This window comes from Electrophorus electricus, chromosome 8 (genome assembly GCF_041902795.1).
Source record: "Electrophorus electricus isolate QZ-2024a chromosome 8, ASM4190279v1, whole genome shotgun sequence".
Lineage (NCBI taxonomy): Eukaryota > Metazoa > Chordata > Actinopteri > Gymnotiformes > Gymnotidae > Electrophorus > Electrophorus electricus.
The window spans coordinates 28,708,025-28,727,500 of NC_137504.1; the positions used below are offsets into that span (position 1 = coordinate 28,708,025).

At 50.9% G+C, this 19,476-nt stretch overlaps 1 protein-coding gene across 5 annotated transcripts in view; it reads right to left on the reverse strand.

The window, feature by feature from the left end:
- abr (ABR activator of RhoGEF and GTPase) overlaps positions 1–19,476 on the reverse strand; it is a 101,193-nt gene that overhangs the window by 19,248 nt on the left and 62,469 nt on the right. For all 5 annotated transcript variants that reach the window (XM_081719624.1, XM_035527716.2, XM_035527717.2 and 2 more), the window contains 5 exons: positions 17,896–17,971; positions 17,521–17,625; positions 16,021–16,095; positions 11,017–11,114; positions 10,767–10,898 (listed from right to left, as the gene is read on the reverse strand). In XM_081719624.1, coding sequence (XP_081575750.1) covers positions 10,767–10,898; positions 11,017–11,114; positions 16,021–16,095; positions 17,521–17,625; positions 17,896–17,971 — 486 coding nt within the window. The remainder of the gene's footprint in view (positions 1–10,766; positions 10,899–11,016; positions 11,115–16,020; positions 16,096–17,520; positions 17,626–17,895; positions 17,972–19,476) is intronic.

Below are 19,476 nucleotides of genomic sequence, written 5' to 3' on the forward strand. Positions count from 1 at the left end.
CTACAGCAGTAACCCTGCGCGGGGCACTTAAGACAACTGGCTAGCAGGCCAATGAGGAAACACGCGACTAAACCGCAAGCGCGTTACCGATGGCATGCAGGTTCGTTTTACACCACTGCGTTCCGCTCACAATTCCAGCTTCGCACGACGAGCGTTTTCGGAACGGTAACGCTCGCGATTGGCTGTAGCCGTTGTTCTCGGTTTCTCCATCAGCATCTCAAGCCACGGTAGTGCAACACTACACAGTCTCGCTACGTTGGGGGGTTGGGTAGGGAGGTGGGGACAATATCACTGCGGCCCAGACAGTGCACAAACCAATCGTTACCACACGCTCTCTGCGCTGTGTCAGCCTGGCCCAAAAACGAGGCCATCATCGTTAGTGCAGGAGGCAGCTGGAGTCCGGAATACCCTGCACGCCTACCGCACTTAACATCACCCTTCATCCTTCGCTCCTTCTCACTCGTTGTTTCTCTGTTTCTTTCTTGCGCATGCGGGAAAGCCACGGCGCCTCACGCGCAGCGATCAAACCAGTTATGTGCGGAAGCTATAACAGCATTTACAGAGGAAACGGACATGTGCTATCTGCTAGCTTTACGATTCGACTTGTTGCTTCAGCTTTGACTAAGATCTTTGTGCATCTTTGAAGATCTTTTCTGATCTTTACAGCATGCGTGCGCACCCACAAGAGTCCAACACGTTCACGAATGAAATCAGAAAATCCGCCAAAAGGCAGAACAATCTAGTCTAGCTAGCCGAAGACAGCCAAGAGAACAAAGGGACAGCAGGCTGCACTGGTCCACAGGCCGGCCGTATGGAAACACGTGTTGGTGATCAGTAGGGTCAGAGACACAGCACCGATGGGTCTCACACACCAAGAGCGAGGGAGAGACGCAGACTGAGGAGGAACATCTTTGGGCAAGAGAGACCCTACTTTAACATGTACGTGCACGTTCGTGTGTGTGTGTGTAAACATTTCCTTACCTCGCCCTACCTCTTCATCGTACATCACTGCTCTCTCCAAGATGCAAACAGCAAATCCAGAGCAGTGCATTCCTGTGCTTTCTTTTAAAGGTGACACACGCACACGCACACACACACACACACTTGCACGCACGCACAGCTCTGGGCTCTAGCTGGAGCAGTGCTGTGTTCCAGTACATTCTGACCGACTGGTTATGTAACAGTGAGCTAACAGGAACACGGTCTGGACCCCAGAGAAAGTAAAGAAGAAACAGAAGACTGACTGTGTTCCTGTTTCTCTTCATCACCTTTCAGACAGAGCTCAGGTACCAACGTATCTGGTAACCATGGCAGCAAACCGTAAGGAAAAGCACTCTTCCCAGAGTGGTTCATAACCCATCTTCAACTCGAGCATGCAAGCATGTGCATGTACACACACACGATCCCATGCTTGCACACACACACACACACACACACACCCATGAATGCATGCACGCACATATGCACGCATGCAGCAGGGCAGTACTTGAGGTAAAGGTTGCTGTTAAGAGGTGCTAAGGTAATTGCCAGGGGCTGAAAGCAACCAAGGCAGAGGTGAGAACACTACCACTGAGCTCGAAAACAGAAAGTTGTGTGTGTTTCACATGAAAATAATTAGGTTGCTATGGTCATGAATGAAATACAGGAAGCAAAGTATTAGGGCAAAGTATTAGGGCAGGTTAAGTGCAGACAGCAGTACAGAGCCTTGCTCATCCTCATTCAGAACCCACAGCTACACCTCCACACACACACACACACACACACACACACACACACGTGTAAGTAACGCACTTCCATGTGATCCTGGTTTGTGTGGTTCGAATGTGTATGGAGCAGGATGAGTGAAACACAATGAATTAATGAGTGCAGTGTGTGCAGGCACACTCTTAATGAGGCAGGTCAGAGTCAAGGCCACATACCAGCCAAAACGTACAGAGGTGCTCCGCCCAACTCTGTTTGAGCCCACACACACACACACACACACACACACACACACACACAGTAAAAGCACTAGTAAATTACAGCAATATGTTAAATGCAAGCGACTGTTTAGACTGCAAGTTAAAATGCATTATTACTTTTGTTGCTTTGTGTGTGTGTGTGTGTGTGTGTGTGTGCGCGCGCGCGCGCGTGTGTGCGCGTGCGTGCGTGAGTGAGTGAGTGAGTGAGAGGCACACACCGAAAAGAATAACTCATACGTCCCAGAAAACCAGTAGCAGCCAGGCAGGCTTTGCCCCACTAGTCCTCTAGTCCACGCCTCATCACTGACCCCAGATCAGCGGCTCAGGCGAGAGCAGAAGGCAGTAACGCTCCAGCACGAGACCCCCAGACCCACTGCCACGGCGACATGAGTGTGCGTGCATGCACGAGACGGAGAGCTCTCGCGGTGGCACGCGGCAGACAAATGCCAGCTGTGCTGTACATTTACATAAATCTGCTGCGCGCTCCAGCTCCGCAACAGCACCCGGCCGCACCACATCGGACCACGGAAGGGCGACAATCGTGAAGGTCGGCTGCATAAATCTCACTGCGATAGATACGCCTGGATTAATTGGCAGGGCAGAGACAGCGAGTGTGAACTGGTGTGCGGGGCCTACGCTGGGGTGGGTGGTGGGGGTGTGTGAAGGGTGAGTGGTATTTAAAGGTGAGGAGAAAATGTTCCACTGACATTTCTGTCAAACTCCTGAGTGAGTGCAGGCAGCGTGAGCAGGAGACTGAGGGCTGTAACCTTTCACTCCTCCTCTTCCTCCTGCTCTTCCTCTCTGGACGGTGGTGAAACATACCCAGGGAAACGAGGTCTCACGCCAGGACGAGACTGCAGGCTTTCCAGAGTGGAGATTACTTCTGTTTTCTTTACAGTAACGACAGTGTGTGTGTGTGTGTGTGTGTGTGTGTGTGTGTGTTCGTGTTCATCAGGACACTTCAAATAAAGCTTGAGGTGTTTTGTGGAGAGACAGAACTACAGGCTTGAAAACGTTTGAGATAATACACTATTTCTACGAGCAGATTTGTGGCTGGTCCTTTGTTTTAAAGTATTATTCCGTGTGTGAGTGAGAGAGAGAGAGAAGAGCAAGAAAGGACACTCTTTTATATGCTGACCATGAATATTAACACCTTCCCATAAAAAAGTCTCTAGGAAATTGTAATAATCCTTCTTGGGAAAATATATATTTTAGTTCTTCACCTCCACAGCTATATTCGGCACTCAATTTTTCAGACACTCAATTTTTCATGCAGCACCAAATAACTTCTAGATGTGATAGAACTAGTGTTATATTAACTTATGTAATATTAACTTTTGAAAATTAGATGCTTTGTTTGGATTTAAATTATTTATGTTAATTTGATTACTGTAAAAAAATCCAGAAACAAATATTTACATCAATACAAATTTTAAATGATCCTTAGGGGCTTCTTGGATGTTCAGTTCAAACTCTAACCATATCGAATCCTAATTTCAAGCCAATTCTGTGAAAAACAAACAAGTGGTGAGACAAAGAATTGCAAAAGTGATGAAATTGAGCTTTTTCACATGATTTGTTTCAAGAAAATCCATGACATGATCTGGACAGAGAGAGAGAAAGAGATGCAAATGAAAGCTGGAGCAGAACAGAACCGGAAGAGTGACAGCATGTTTCATCCCCAATGAGCTAAAGAGGAGGGGCTAAAGCCACTGCTGGTGGCGATGGGGGAGGGGCTAAAGCCACTGCTGGTGGCGATGGGGGAGGGGCTAAAGCCACTGAAGGTGGCGATGGGGGAGGGGCTAAAGCCACTGAAGGTGGCGATGGGGGAGGGGCTAAAGCCACTGAAGGTGGCGATAGGGGAGGGGCTAAAGCCACTGAAGGTGGCGATAGGGGAGGGGCTAAAGCCACTGCTGGTGGCGATGGGGGAGGGGCTAAAGCCACTGAAGGTGGCGATAGGGGAGGGGATCTTATTCATCTGAACTCTAACAGCCTAGCAAAAGCCTAGTGTGTGTGTGTGTGTGTGTGTGTGTGTGTGTGTGTGTGTGTGTGTGTGTGTGTGTGTGTGTGTGTGTGCTGCTATAGCTCCAGAGGAGAGGGGAGAGGTTCCTCTGGCTGGGTTAATATGGTGACCTGTTCCCCTCCTTGTGCTTAGCTCTCCTCTCCCATGCTGTGCCGCTGGTCTAACCTTGGCTATTTGCAAAGGTTGTTTTGGCACCCACAGAGCAAAGCAGCCAAACACACACCTGAACACTCGACGCATGCAACACACACACACACACACACACACACCAAACAATGCAGACCTGCCAGCAGTGCTGTGATTAGCGTCATCAATCTCCTTTCTAGCACCTAGCTGAAGAGAGCAGGCCTGAAAAGACCTCAGCTCTGCTGCTCCCACACAGAGGAGACGGCCGTGTACCTCCGAGAGGGGACTCTTACGGGGAAGAAGGGGAGTGCTCCGGCAACATAAGCCATCCCTGGAACACAGACCTGCCGGTCAAGTGTGAGCCCGTGGACTTCGCACACACATCTACATCCACACACACACACACAGCACTGAAGCCGACTGAGATATGTGATGCTTTGTACTCTGTTTGAAGAGTGTGATTCAAACCAGCTCTGACCCACCATAAGTGCACAGTGGCGTTATATAACGCACGGAGAGTCTGGAGCCCGCCTGGCACGTCCTGGTGAGGAACACTGGCCGGGAGCACTGAGGGGTTAAAGCACGTAGCCATGAAGCCCACTGATGAAACCTCAAAGTCCACACAAAGGCAGGAAAATGCACGTTGGCGGGAATTACTGCATGACGATAACGCACCAGTACACACGTTACTGTCTGCGCCTGTCACATACACCCTCCTCCAGGAGAAGGTTATTGGACATTTCATCAACGTGAAAGACTTCAGCTAAGAAGCAGCGTGTATTTGGGGAAGGGGGGTGAGCACATGCTGCGCACGCTTGTGTGTGTGTGTGTGTGTGTGTGTGTGTGTGTGTGTGTGTGAGTGTGTGTGTGTGTGTGTGTGTGTGTGAGTGTGTGTGTGTGTGTGTGTGTGTGTGTGTGTGAGTGTGTGTGTGTGTGTGTGTCTGTGTGTGTGAGTGTGTGTGTGTGTGAGTGTGTGTGTGTGTGTGTGTGTGTCTGTGTGTGTGTGTGTGTGTGTGTGTGTGTGTGTGTGTGCTGGCAGGAGGCCTCACTGCACCTTCTATGATTTATAATGGTGACATACTGACATCTCTCATCACAGCTCACCTCTCCCACCAACTCCTCCTCCACCTCCTCCTCCTACATCCTTTGTCCCCCTTCACGCTGTTCTCTGTGGTGTGTGTGTGTGGGGGGGGGGGGGGGGCCTAGCGGTGGGTAGCGGTTACCCTAACTGCTCTGACTGTGTGTGTCTAGTTGCCCTACATCAATGGTTTACACACAGTGCTACAGCACTGCAATTCAGGCTGCCGATCTGGAGCTGGCCGCGTTTGCCACGGCTGCCGTGACCCTCGGGGGAGAACGATGGCGGTTTCCCAGCCAAACAAGCAGGACACGCGACTCCTCCGTCAGGGAGCTGAGTCACCTCCCGTCCTCCCTCCAATTGCGTCTGCTTTTTTAAAAATTTGTCCTTGGAATCTTTCCGTTTCGATGGCGTAAGCTGCTCTTTACCACGCGGGAGGATTCCTTCATCTCGCACGTTTCGTAAGCGTCACCTTTTGCCCTCTACAGCACTTCCTGTTTCTTTCCATCTCGCTTTCATCTGCAACTCTATTGCCATCTTCCAACATTCCTCCGGATAACACCCACTCTCACTCTGTCAGTCAATCTCACACACACAGCCACACATACACTGCTGTCTACTGTTTAGGGGATAGTCACAGCCCTAGTCTCTTCACCCACAGCTGGTGTGATGGAGTGCTGACCCCTCACGTTGACCCTCAGGGTTAACGCCGGACCACCTTAGAAACGGGTTCAAAATGGGTTTGCCGCCTGGAGATTTTGACGATTAAAAAATTAAAGTTCGGGGTTCAGTATCGTCTCGAGCGATGTCTGTCTGTCCTTCTCCACTAGAACCAGATCCACAACCTGCTGAGTCCACGGGTAGGAGGTCCTGACCAAATATGGCCCAGATACTCCAACACAATCTATTTCACAACTAGAGCCTGACAGTGTGCATCACAGATATTTTTAGTGCCCTAAATATAAAGGAAGACTGGGAGTACATCACATGATGAAACATTCAAGTGGGGGAGATTACACAATGGGATCACAGACGACAGATGTAAGAGGCGTAAGGCTGTATTTGGGATTACAGAGAGGATGCAAGAGGTGTCAGAATGTATCTGGGATTACAGACAGGATGTAAGAGGTGTCGGACTGTATCTGGGATTACAGACAGGATGTAAGAGGTGTCAGACTGTATCTGTGATTACAGACAGGATGTAAGAGGTGTCAGACTGTATCTTGGATTACAGAGAGGACTGTAAGAGGTGTGAGACTGTATGTGGGTGCTGTAGTCTCTTGAGGCTTTACAGTGAGGACTAATAAAAACAGTGATTCGTGTAAAATCTTAGACAAGAAAATCATTCACCTGTTTCGATGCGAGAGCACTGTTTGAATTGCTTCACTTTACACACACAGACACACACACACAGGCAGAGACACTGTGGTTTGGGGAGATCAGATGGGATGGCATAATTCATAGTCACAGGCTCCCCAATTAGTCAGGATGTACCACGGGGTGAATGTGTGTGCGTGCACCTGTGATTGAGAGAGAGGTAGTGTGTATTCATGCATGTACACCCCAAAACCCCCATCTGTCGGAGCTGACAGGTCCTCCTTCGTCTCCTTCTCCCTTTGGGGGCAGCGCTTGCGCATACATGCGTGTGTGTGTGCGTGCGTGTGTGTGTGTGTGTGTGTGTGTGTGTAACACATGACAGATGGAGCGACTGTGATTTATGGTGGACCACATTAGTCCCATTAGAAGCCCCCCCCAAACACTACACACACACACACACACACAATGTCGCATGCAGGACCGCACACACTCCGTGTTCATGGACCCATAATGAGGCACGGCAACACTGGAAGCGTTAGAGCGAGACAGCGGAGAACGTCGGGACAGTCAGGGATCATGGCAAAGTCGGGGTAACATCTGAACAGGAACAGAGCCAGGTCCCACGTCTCACACAAGGCTGGTAAGGAGGAATGCTGGCTGCGTCTGAAACGTGACAGGGCTCGGAGGTTGTACTTCAGTATGCATCTCCACCGGGAGGAGCGCCAGGAGCTTTGCCCTCCTCCTACTCCCGTTCCCTCTCTGTTCTTTGCCTCCTGTCACTCGCAGGGGAAGATTTAAACCAGATCTTCCTCTGAGCTATAAAGGAAGCCTGGTCAGCAGAGGAGCCAAGAACAGGCTGGAACGCTAACTAGACGGATGAAAGGGCTCTTGGTCCCGTTTGGCCCTAGCAGGCCTCCGTACAGGGAGTGAATATGGCGTGGTACTATCCTGAGGGCTCAGGGCATGGTAGAAGGACGCTGTCACGACACCACGGTTCTGCAAGAGCATGGCGCACCGCAAAGTCCTGCGCTCCACAGGCGGGTGACCCAAACATCCCATTTACAAGCTACAGGCACAACCGCAAAGTCCAGATGGAAGGTCTCTGTCATATACACATGTGCGTGTCCAGTACAATGAAACGCTCTTCCCACATATTCCAGCTTGATTGAAAGCTGGGGTCGGCGTGCAGGGTCAGCCACTGTAAGGGGGTTAAGGGCTTTGAACGAGGACCCAACAGTGGCTGCATGGCAGAGCCAGGATTCAAACCCACAACCTTCCAGGTGCTAACACACAGCTCTACCCACTAGAGAGAGCTGGTGACTAAAATCATAAACGCCGCTGTAGGGCTGAGGGCCGTGATCTGCGCCACTGTGTCCCCGCACCTTCGAAGATGCCACGAGGACATACAAACTTAGCAGTTACGCATAATTAATAATAAAATGCCATTCTCAGATTAAAGAAATTGCAGAATTTGATTGACAGGCCACAAGCTAATCGGTGGCTAAAGTGTCTTGGGTGGGCGTGGGTGGGGTGCTTTGTGTCCCTCCCCTCAGGGCCACTTTAAAGCTCCATCATCCTTAACACGATGTGACGAGAAAAAGGCTGAGTGGGGGAGACCTCAGAAACCAGTTTGTAACACACTAGCTGGATCAGTGGAGATGATTAGCCCAGTGGTGGCTGGCCACAAAGTTCAGGGAAATGTCCTGACTGGCTGGTACCATCTCAGAAGAAATAATATGATTAGTTCATGCAAGAGGCTACAGAAACCATTGTTTATTTAGTTCAATTGTCTCACAGCTCGTGACCCCTCACAGCTAGGAACAACGTCTCAGTTTTCCCCCACTTAACTGAAAAGACGTGGCTCACGGTGAAGAGCTATAAATGCAGATTTGACCATGTAAGGCCTCTAAGGCTGCAGACGGAGAGAGGGACATTACACTGGGACGTCTCCGGGGAGACAGAGAGAAAAGCTGGACTCCTTCACCACCGCCTGAGCGCTAAACAACACGGAGGGCCTATGGCAGCTCCCAGCCGCAAGGGACTCCGTTCCCAGCTCCAGGAACGGTCCTGAAGAAGCAGCGCGGTGCCGGCGTCAGATGGTATCGGACGCAGGCGCACGGCAACCCAGGCCGGGCCCCAGGCCGTAAGCGGAACTGCAGTTTCACACGCCCCAACTGTATCACTTACGCGGAGACTGAGTGGGCTCTGATTGGCACCATGGGGAAATAAAGGCGTCTTGTGGCACGGGCCTAACTGCGGCAACTGCAACGCAATTGGCTGAGTTTGTTTTGAGAATTTGGCAGAGGATTTTGGTGCTAGGACAGAACACTACAAGTCAGTCATCTATAGGCTGAGACACATGGTATAAACTTTAAACAAAGGAAAGGCTGCATCGCTGGGGACTACCGGCAGCCGACATCTGACGGAAGCCGCAGCTTTCGAGAGCCTTAAGGGTAATTGCGATTATTGCAACAAGATGGCTTTCCCAGCAAGCCGATAACGCTACATGACAGTCCTTTCTCTCTGCGGGTATATTCCCTGCCATGAATCTCCTGGAGTTTGCACGTCCTCGGCATTTGAGGGCTTTTCGGGACAGCACGTCCCATTCTTTTGAGCGCTACGCTCGTCCGGGCCTTGCCGGGTCCGCGTGTGGGGGAAATATCCTCCTGCTTCCTGCCAGAGTGATGTTCCCTGCTTGTTCTTCTTTTATGGCCACATACGTGCTGGTGCCAAAGCCACAGAGAGGAAGGAGGGGGAGGGGGGAGATTGGAAGAGCGCTGGAATAAAAGCGGATTGATCAGAGATCCGGAGGCAGAGCAAGCGGTTTGGAGCAGTACGTAATCACGTTCAAACATCCATATCACATTTTCTCTCTCTCACACACACACACACACACACACACACGTGGCAGACTCGAGTATGTCATCCAGAGAAGCCAGGACATCATTAGTGATATTAGTATATTACATATAGGGAGTTGGGGGAGGTGTTACGTTGCAGCCTGGACTCACCCCAAACCCGGATTAAATGTGCAAGTCCTGCCGCCCGGCAGACCGGACACACCATGAGCGGTCACACCGCACCTCCACCATGAGGAGCACACACCGCACCTCCACCATGAAGAGCACACACCGCATCTCCACCATGAAGAGCACACACCGCACCTCCACCATGAAGAACACACACCGCACCTCCTCCATGAAGAACACACACCGCACCTCCTCCATGAAGAACACACACCGCACCTCCTCCATGAAGCACACACACCGCACCTCCTCCATGAAGCACACACCGCACCTCCTCCATGAAGACAACTGACTGCACCTCCTCCATGAAAAACACACACTGCACCTCCATATCCACCAAAAATCCCTACAGAAGCCTGAAAAGCATAAAGTGTGTGACATGTGGAGCAGTGCGCCGCGCTCATGTTAAAAGCGCTGTTTAAGCCTTCAGTGTCTTGTCTTATTTTCTGAATGACATGGCTCTCCTCTGCTCCCCAAACCCCACCGGCATGACACACGTAGCTCCTCTTGTGTGTGTGTGTGGGGGGGGGGCTAGGCTAGGTGAGAGATGCTGGCAGCTCACCGCTGGCTACCGGCCCTCGGAGACAAACAGAAGCTTGATTGGGGCTGCAGAGTAATTACACTCATCCCACTTTCCGGCTGCCGACGCTCTGCCCTAGATAGAGGAGGAGGAGGAGGAAGAGGAAGAGGACACCACAGCAGGGAACGTTTGCGGAATTTAGCATGGGCCTGAGAGGTGGAGCACCGCGGCGACACAGGTCTACCCAGGAAGGGCGTCAGTGACACTCGCCCCTACCCCAAGCTGGCTGGCCTGGCCCACGCTCGCGCTACGGGAGGGTCTTCCCACTGAAAGCATGTTCTTACGCCCCCCAGGGCCGGCTCCACATGCTGCGCTCTGCGCTCTCTGCTCTACTCCACTGTTGCACACCATTACGTCTCATCGAACTCCAGACTGACAGGGAGTTCTCTCTGCCTCGAAGAACTCTGTCAGTAACAGCCACTACGTTCACCTACTGTATTTACCTACGATGTTTCTCACGTGGTATAAGAACTGGTGGGGGGGGCAACACACGAAAAACCAGCGTCTTCAGCAACGGGTGACCACGTGTGAACTCTCAGCAGACATCGTCGCTGTGTATCCCATGGGGCTGCACCCTCCAGAATAAGAGGAAGGTTTTTTTTTTGCTATGAGGACACATGTGGGAGTCCTGTCCAGAGAGGCCCCTCCCTCCTACCTGCACTTGGCCCTTGCCCATGATCTTGTCCACAATCTCGTTGTCGTCCTTGTTGAGCTTGGATTTGTCGTAGCACTTCTCATAGCACAGGATCCGCAGGCACTGGGAGCCCTCCAGCTCAATCTCAAACTCCTGTTGGGTAAAGGCGAGAAAAAGAGGCGGGGCACGTGACGTGTGGGCGGTGCTCGGGTGAAAACGGCTCCGCCTGATTGGTTAAGGGTGGTGGGATGGGGGAGAGGATCAGGCTTGCCTCGTTCCAGTGTGGCTCGGTGGTGTCGCGGAACACGCGGGTCTTGGCTTTGCTCACAAAGTAACCGAACGAGTCCACCTCCAGCGTGCAGTAGAGATCTGGGAAGGGGCGCACAGTGATGACATCATCAGCCACAGCAAATACCACAGGGAAGCTCTGTAAAGCTGATCAAGGCAAATTAACACACAAAGGAAGCATTCACAATCGATTCCCATTTCTAACAAAACAATCCAGCAGATCTGAGTACAGCTTGATCCTCAATCTCTTATCTTATTTCTTTTTTGCAGAAGAAAAAACACATCTACTGGACACATATCAGTGGGCTAAACTCACATATCGGTGGGCTATGCCAGTTTAGATTGTGCAGTAAAGACCATTAATTATCCAGTGCATTCATATGTGTCAGTACTGAAGGAAGGAACATGGAGAAGTGCATGTGAGCGATGAACCCCCTCTGGGCTACGCAGCAGATAGAGAAGCAGCAGGTTGCCAATTTCCTGTGTGTGTCTGTCTCTGTCTCGCTGGCGTGTCACTGTAATTGATCAATAACGCACGCCCGCGTGCGCACACACAGACATAAGTGCACATGCACCTTTTGATTGATTGACTGCAAAACAACAGTGGGTGTGGCTCACTGACAGCATGACAAATTGCTACACCCTGTAACATTTGACCTGAAAACCCTATGCAGTGTGTGAAGAGGGTCAGGAGGAACCAGCAGTGACGTTCAACCCAGCTGCACATGGGCAAACCGCGTTAGTGTCGGTGAGAGTTGGGCTAGTGTTCATGTGTTGATCAAAATGCTAACCGATACTTTCAGAAGTAAATTGCGGGTGAACAAAGGAGAGTGGGATAAAGAAGGCTGTAATACACACACACACAGTCACACTCACACACACACTAATTTACTTTAATAATCACAACCATAATCTCTTAAGGAAGTACATGGCATAGTCTGCTCCAGCTTGCAAAACCTGGCGACGGCCTCTAGTACTGGGAAGAGTATATGGCACCGGTTCCTATATGATCAGTATCTACTGGACCGAATCGCAATACAGATTTCAGTGCCATGGTTTCACTTACCCAAAATGCAGTTCATCAGCTAAGAGTGCAAATCTTTGCTACTTTAAAACAAAACTTGACAGTCCACAAACTCACTTCCACACGCTCAAACCGCATCTAGGTGGCTGCCTGTGGTGGTGACATTTTTATTCACTTTTACACTTTGGCACAGCGAGTTATGCGGCGTCCAAAACCACATCGGCTACCCTGCAAGACCGGTATTAAAACCTGGAGGCGGTTTGAGCAGGTTGAGAGGAGTTGCTTCCAGTGCTTGCTAGCAACAATAGCTGCTTTTGTTCTAAAGAAGTGAAAACATGGACTCTAAACGTGTCTTAGCCGATGACTCCAAATCAACGCTGCAGGCATATTACTACATGTCACTTTGCTACTGCTAAATAAAAGTATCATTTTAAGACTGGTAAAACCCAAACGACACCCGACCCTTAGGGCTACACCGATCAACTTCCAGGTAACGGTGAGGCTGAAAGAGAACAGCCTGCTCAGTGTAGTCGGATGACACACACACACACACACACACACACACACACACACACACACACACTCACAATGAGCTTGGATCCTGCCGGATGTTAAAAAAAAGTGCAGATCTATAGACCAGGATTCTGGGGATGGCGTTATAGATATGTGTGTGTGTGTGTGTGAGTGTGTGTGTGTGTGTGAGTGAGTGAGTGAGTGAGTGTGTGTGTGTGAGTGAGTGAGTGAGTGAGTGAGTGAGTGTGTGTGTGTGTGTGTGTGTGTGTGTGTGTGTGTGTGAGAGTGTGTGTGTGTGTGAGAGTGTGTGTGTGTGTGTGAGAGTGTGTGTGTGTGTGTGTGTGTGAGAGAGTGTGTCCTATTTCCACCAGCCCTCATAGCCTAGCTCCAAATCCCAAAAAGATGAAAGGGGACCAGCTCTGCCCATCCTGCGGGTGTGTGAGGGATCTGGAAGCTTTTTTAGCCGCGTTGGGCACAGAAACCCAGTTCTTCAGAACAGGATAAACACGCATGGAAATCCTCGCCTGCTGCCGCTCGCCCGCCTGCCTGGTAGGCAGGGGCACCGGGATGCCCGGGAAGCTGGGGGCAGAGGACCAAGGGCCTGTGGATCGGGTTGGGGGGTGGGGGAGGGACAAGGTCAGATCCCTGTTCTCTCACACCAGCTGGGAGAGCTGCACGGAACCACTGCTGAAGCTGTAAAACTGCATATGCACCTATACCTATTCATAAAGGTGTGTGGATACAAAGATGGCAAAAGTATAGAAATATACTAAATATTCACACAATAAACAAGAAATGTTGAAGAATTACATATTATTATCCCTAGTTTAATAGACTGAAACACAAACGTGTACCGTTCACATCATACACGATAGAGGCAGCGTATGAGAGAGTCCAGCAGTGAGCCATAGATGCAGGTACAGGCTCGGGCGAGTGTGTGTGTGTGTGTGTGTGTGTGTGTGTGTGTGTGTGTGTGTGAGAGACGTTGAAACACAGGTGAGACACACTCGCTCCTAGCAGGGGGTCAGCTCAACCAGGAAGGGTGAGGCTGGACTGTGCTAGTCAACTGGACAGGAATGCTGGATATGTGTGTGGTGTGTGTGTGTGTGTGTGTCTGCCACGTGGTGGAATGTTTCTTTGACCTTTTTTTTTTTTTTTTGATTGTGTGACTGCCGTAATTCATCAAAACAACCAAACAACACTTGTCCGGAACACCTGATTGGTCAGGATGCTTACAGAGCATAAAATCACATAAAACAATTTTGCAATTTGGAAAAAAAGCACGCCTCGGCAATATTACTATCACCATGGCAATAACTGCAGTAATTTTTCAAACAGCATATTGTGCAGCCCTAACATTTAGTACAAAGACAACAAATGGAAGTGGAAATTACATATAACTTAGAGAATAATCACCATCAAAAGGAACACGGACGCACGCATGCACAAATTACATATAACTTACAGAATAATCACCATCAAAAGGAACACGCACGCACAAATTACATATAACTTAGAGAATAATCACCATCAAAAGGAACACACACGCACGCACAAACTACATATAACTTAGAGAATATTCACCATCAAAAGGAACACGCACGCACGAATTACATATAACTTAGAGAATAATCACCATCAAAAGGAACATGCACGCACGCACAAATTACATATAACTTAGAGAATAATCACCATCAAAAGGAACATGCACGCACGCACAAATTACATATAACTTGGAGAATAATCACCATCAAAAGGGACACACGACTGCATGTGCACGCACGCACACATGGACACACACACACACACTTGCTTGTGCACATGACACCCATAAAGCCATGGGTGTTTTGCAAGATGGAAAATGGGGACGGATGAGAGAGGTGCTAGCAGCCTGTTCTCTCTCACACACAGACAGACACACACACATACTCACACACACACTCACACATACAATGTCCCCTTTTGAAAGTGGCCGGTGTAGCAGTTACTCAAAGCAGGCCTCTTTGAGAGGAAGTATCTGCCTGGCAATACATTGTGGAACTTTAAAACAGATGCTTGCTTGTTATCAGAGACAATCTGATCTACAGGCGCCATATGCGACCGCTAAAGCTAGGCTAATTCACTTAAACTATATAGGGCTCTACATAATACTATTACTAATAAAAAGCATACATATTCCCAATGCTACTAGTCATTTGAATATTCATGTGGCATGTATATGAGTGCATAATTGAGTAATGTCTACCTGTGCAGGGGGAAGCCTTGAACTGACTGAATAAGGATGCAGTATCGTGCCATTGTGAAAATAAGTTGGACTGGCCATCACATGTGAAGTTAGTTATCTCAGACACAGTCTCTCCTACCCAAAGCACGTGCTTCCTATTTGCACAGGGGATGTAGCCACCAAGAAATGGAGCTTAATGCCATGGAAACCGCAGGTGTCATGGTTACAATTGTCACATCGAGTCGCTGACCTCAAGATGGCAGTGCCGATGTTTCAGGAAAATGATTTTTGGAAACAGGACCCCTTCGCATGTAAAGTGGTGGTGGTGTCCTTTTTTTTTTGCGGTGTGCTGTGTACCGCCATTCGTCATACTCTGCTGAGTCTGGCGGTTTCCTAACCCATTCCAGCAACCTCCGGTCGAGCTGCATGGATTACATCCATTGTTATGGTAACCGGAGTCACTTCTAAAGTCACCCAAAACTTTCCCCTTTCTTGGGTCGGTGTCGTATATAGAACTTGCGTAACTTGAGGAGCATGGGTGTGCGTTCAAGTGACCAGGCAGGTTTTAGCTTTACTGCAGTTAACACAAACTGGGTCACTTCCCACAATCCTCCAGCGCAGCATATGGGAGGGGGGGGCGGGTCTGTATGGGCGATGCCACACCTACAGATTCCACTGCTGCTCAGTTTGGCCCTGTAGCGAGGCGCCGATTAGTGCGCACACGCGCGCGTGTGTGTGTGTGTGTGTGTGTGTGTGTGTGTGTGTGTGCTTGGTGAGGGGGCTTCCAACTAAAGGAGCATTACTGAAACATGAGAGGAGCAGCAGGAGTGCAGCATGAGGTGGAAGATGCTCCCTAGGGACCCAGCCTGTGGTTTAACAAACTCACACACACACACACACACACACACACACACACTCTCTGCACTGGGGGTCTGTAAACTACTGATCCGATCCGATCAGATGGGTTTGGGTGTATAAAGCTAGTTTGGCCTCCTGAGGAACAAGAAACACAACCGTCCCTTTACCTCAGACATACGGTGTGAATTAGCGGTGCTCTGTCCAGAGTGACAGTCCAGGGAGCCATATGGATGTAAGCAACACTGACATCAACAAACAGACACACACACACACACACACACACACACACACGTGCCTACACAGGAACACGTGCGTACACACAAACATGAACGCATGCATACACACACACACACACACAGCATACTTACTGGCAGACTCTTTGAAGCCGGTGGCTGAATGGACGATAACATGGAGGAAACCATACAGGCCTGAAGGTTCCTCATCTGAAACACAAACACACACACACACACACACACACACACACACACACACACACACACACACACACACACACACACACACACACACACAGGAGAGACCAACACACAGTGTCAGTGTGTGTGTGTGTTTGGAGGGATCTTAGGCTATGAAGATCTTCATACTCAAGCACACATAAGCCCAGTAGTGTGGGGACATCTGTAGTTCCACACACCGGCCAGAGCTGCCAAGCCCTGCCACTTCATCTCAACTCTGCCACCACAACCCAGATTCCAGCGGCGGTCCGGACCAGAGTGGCTTGCCAACACTCCACCCCTTGCTCCTGTAATGAAGGCCCCCAGTTTGGAGCCTGCTCTGCCAGCCAGTGCTGGGCTCCATGCGGGGGTGGTGGAAGTCACATTCCTCCAGCAGCTGGTATTTATTTCACTTCCTCCCTCCGGTCTTCGGTTCACAGCAGTGCAGAAAAGCACGGGATTGGGGGGCGTGTGTGTGTGTGGGGGGGGGGGGGGGGATATACCACACATCACAAGGTCACATAGACCTATTGCCACCCACTGAAACACTCTCTACACATCACGCTCTTCTGTACCTGCCAGTAGCGTTTAGATAACCAGGACAGCTACAGGGGTATACAGATGGATTATGGCACAACTTCATCTCTCACTTTTGAACTTCAAAGGCCTAATTTTAGTCTGAGTAAGGAAATAAAGTTAATTTGAAGTTAAACTGACTAGCCAATTAGCAGCAAAATATTCTTTATGACGTTACCCTTGCAAGACATAAGGCAGCTCAACTGTAAAACCTAATTGGATACATGTGTTGCAATACCTGCAACAGCCAACAGAGGGCATGTATGCAATGAGAGCAGCATACATCTATAGGGAGACAGACCTTCATTAACACTACACGAGCCCCGAGGCTATTTAAGAGGAGAATTTAAAGTAGACATTTGTGCAAACAGTGTGTTGTATGTATGCTATCCAGTAACAAGGCAAGAGGTTCTTACTGAGCGTCCTGGCCCACCTGAGCTATAGTTACAGTTAAACTACACGGCTGAACAGGTTTCCACACAGCAGAGAGAGACTGCCTGCTTATCCCAGCAGGGGAAGTGGGTAAACCCCAAAGGTGTTTCCACACACAAGAAAAAAAAGATCAATGTTGTCTAACTGGAAGGCACACTGAGAAATGTTTTCACTTCATTCAAGGGTTGGCGAGCTCCACATGGAGACCCAGATAAGAACGCATGTTGCGCACTCCCCGGAGCCCACCGGCCTCCTGCCCCAATTCTGGCCCACGAGGCTCTGGATCCCGAAGTGTGCCGGGACATGACAGTGTTTTTCCGGGAAAACTGTGTGTGTGTCTGAATATCACCAGCTTTGTCCATGGTGATGGGGATGTTGTGGACCGTGTGTGGAGTGTGTGTGTCTCACCATCTTTGTTGGTGGTGACGGGGATGTTGTGGACCGTGCGCAGCTTGAAACAGGAGCTGGTGAGGACCTGCAGCTCTACGGTGCTCAGCTCACATGACTGGAGATCTACACACACACACACACACACACACACACACACACACACAGATATTACACCTCAACAACAAGCTCCAAAGGAGATCTGTGGTAGCTGCCTCTTGTTCTTTCTGCCTGCTGGTCGTGCCAGTGTTTCTGGTACATCAGCCCCTGAACTGGGAACTCCAAGTTCCCAATTAAAGTCTGAGTCAGGAGCTGGCAGGGATAGCCAGACGTAATGCTCCAAGAGTACAAAATGTACAACGCAGGCAAAGCCTGAAGAGTGTGTGTGTGTCTGACCTTTCTTCTGGAGCTTCTGAATGCTTTCTCTCCATTCACACCTCTCATAGTCCGAGGAGAGCAGAAACAGATAACTCTGCACACAGAGAGAGAGAGAGAGAGAGAGAGAGAGAGAGAGAGAGAGAGAGAGAGAGAGAGAGTTAAAAGAGATATGAGAGAGAGATAGTTAAAAGAGATATGAGAGAGAGAGAGAGAGAGAGTTAAAAGAGATGAGAGAGAGAGACAGACGGAAATACCAAGACATGGATGAGTATAAGACAATGGCTCCCTCTAGTGGTAAAATGAATAGCACAGTCCAACTCAAAGGAAAGAGGGCATTTGCGTTAAATAAACCCTGCTTAGTGATCACTAGTCAGTGGAGCAGAGTGGAGTAGGGAGGACTGCTGTATAACAGCATGAAGAGGATGTTGTACAGACTCTCAGTGCAGTGATATGAGGTACAGGTGACTGGTACAGTGGTGGGCGCGCGGTACAGTGGTGCGCGCGCGGTACAGTGGTGCGCGCGCGGTACAGTGGTGCGCGCGCGGTACAGTGGTGCGCGCGCGGTACAGTGGTGCGCGCGCGGTACAGTGGTGCGCGCGCGGTACAGTGGTGCGCGCGGTACAGTGGTGGGTGAGTGGTACAGTGGTGGGCGCGCGGTACAGTGGTGGGCGCGCGGTACAGTGGTGGGCGCGCGGTACAGTGGTGGGCGCGCGGTACAGTGGTGCGCGCGCGGTACAGTGGTGCGCGCGCGGTACAGTGGTGGGCGCGTGGTACAGTGGTGCGCGCGCGGTACAGTGGTGCGCGCGCGGTACAGTGGTGGGTGTGTGGTACAGTGGTGCGCGCGCGGTACAGTGGTGCGCGTGGTACAGTGGTGCGCGCGCGGTACAGTGGTGGGTGTGGGGTACAGTGGTGCGCGCGGTACAGTGGTGGGTGTGTGGTACAGTGGTGGGCGCGCGGTACAGTGGTGGGCGTGCGGTACAGTGGTGCGCGCGTGGTACAGTGGTGGGCGCGCACTACAGTGGTGCGCGCGTGGTACAGTGGTGGGTGTGTGGTACAGTGGTGCGCGCGTGGTACAGTGGTGGGTGTGTGGTACAGTGGTGCGCGCGTGGTACAGTGGTGCGCGCGCGGTACAGTGGTGGGCGTGGTACAGTGGTGCGCGCGCGGTACAGTGGTGGGCGTGCGGTACAGTGGTGCGCGCGTGGTACAGTGGTGGGCGCGCACTACAGTGGTGCGCGCGTGGTACAGTGGTGGGTGTGTGGTACAGTGGTGCGCGCGTGGTACAGTGGTGGGTGTGTGGTACAGTGGTGCGCGCGTGGTACAGTGGTGCGCGCGCGGTACAGTGGTGGGCGTGGTACAGTGGTGCGCGCGCGGTACAGTGGTGGGCGCGTGGTACAGTGGTGGGCGCGCACTACAGTGGTGGGCGCGCGGTACAGTGGTGCGCGCGTGGTACAGTGGTGGGCGCGCACTACAGTGGTGGGCGCGGTACAGTGGTGCGCGCGCGGTACAGTGGTGGGCGCGCACTACAGTGGTGGGCGCGCACTACAGTGGTGGGCGCGGTACAGTGGTGCACGCGCACTACAGTGGTGGGCGCGCACTACA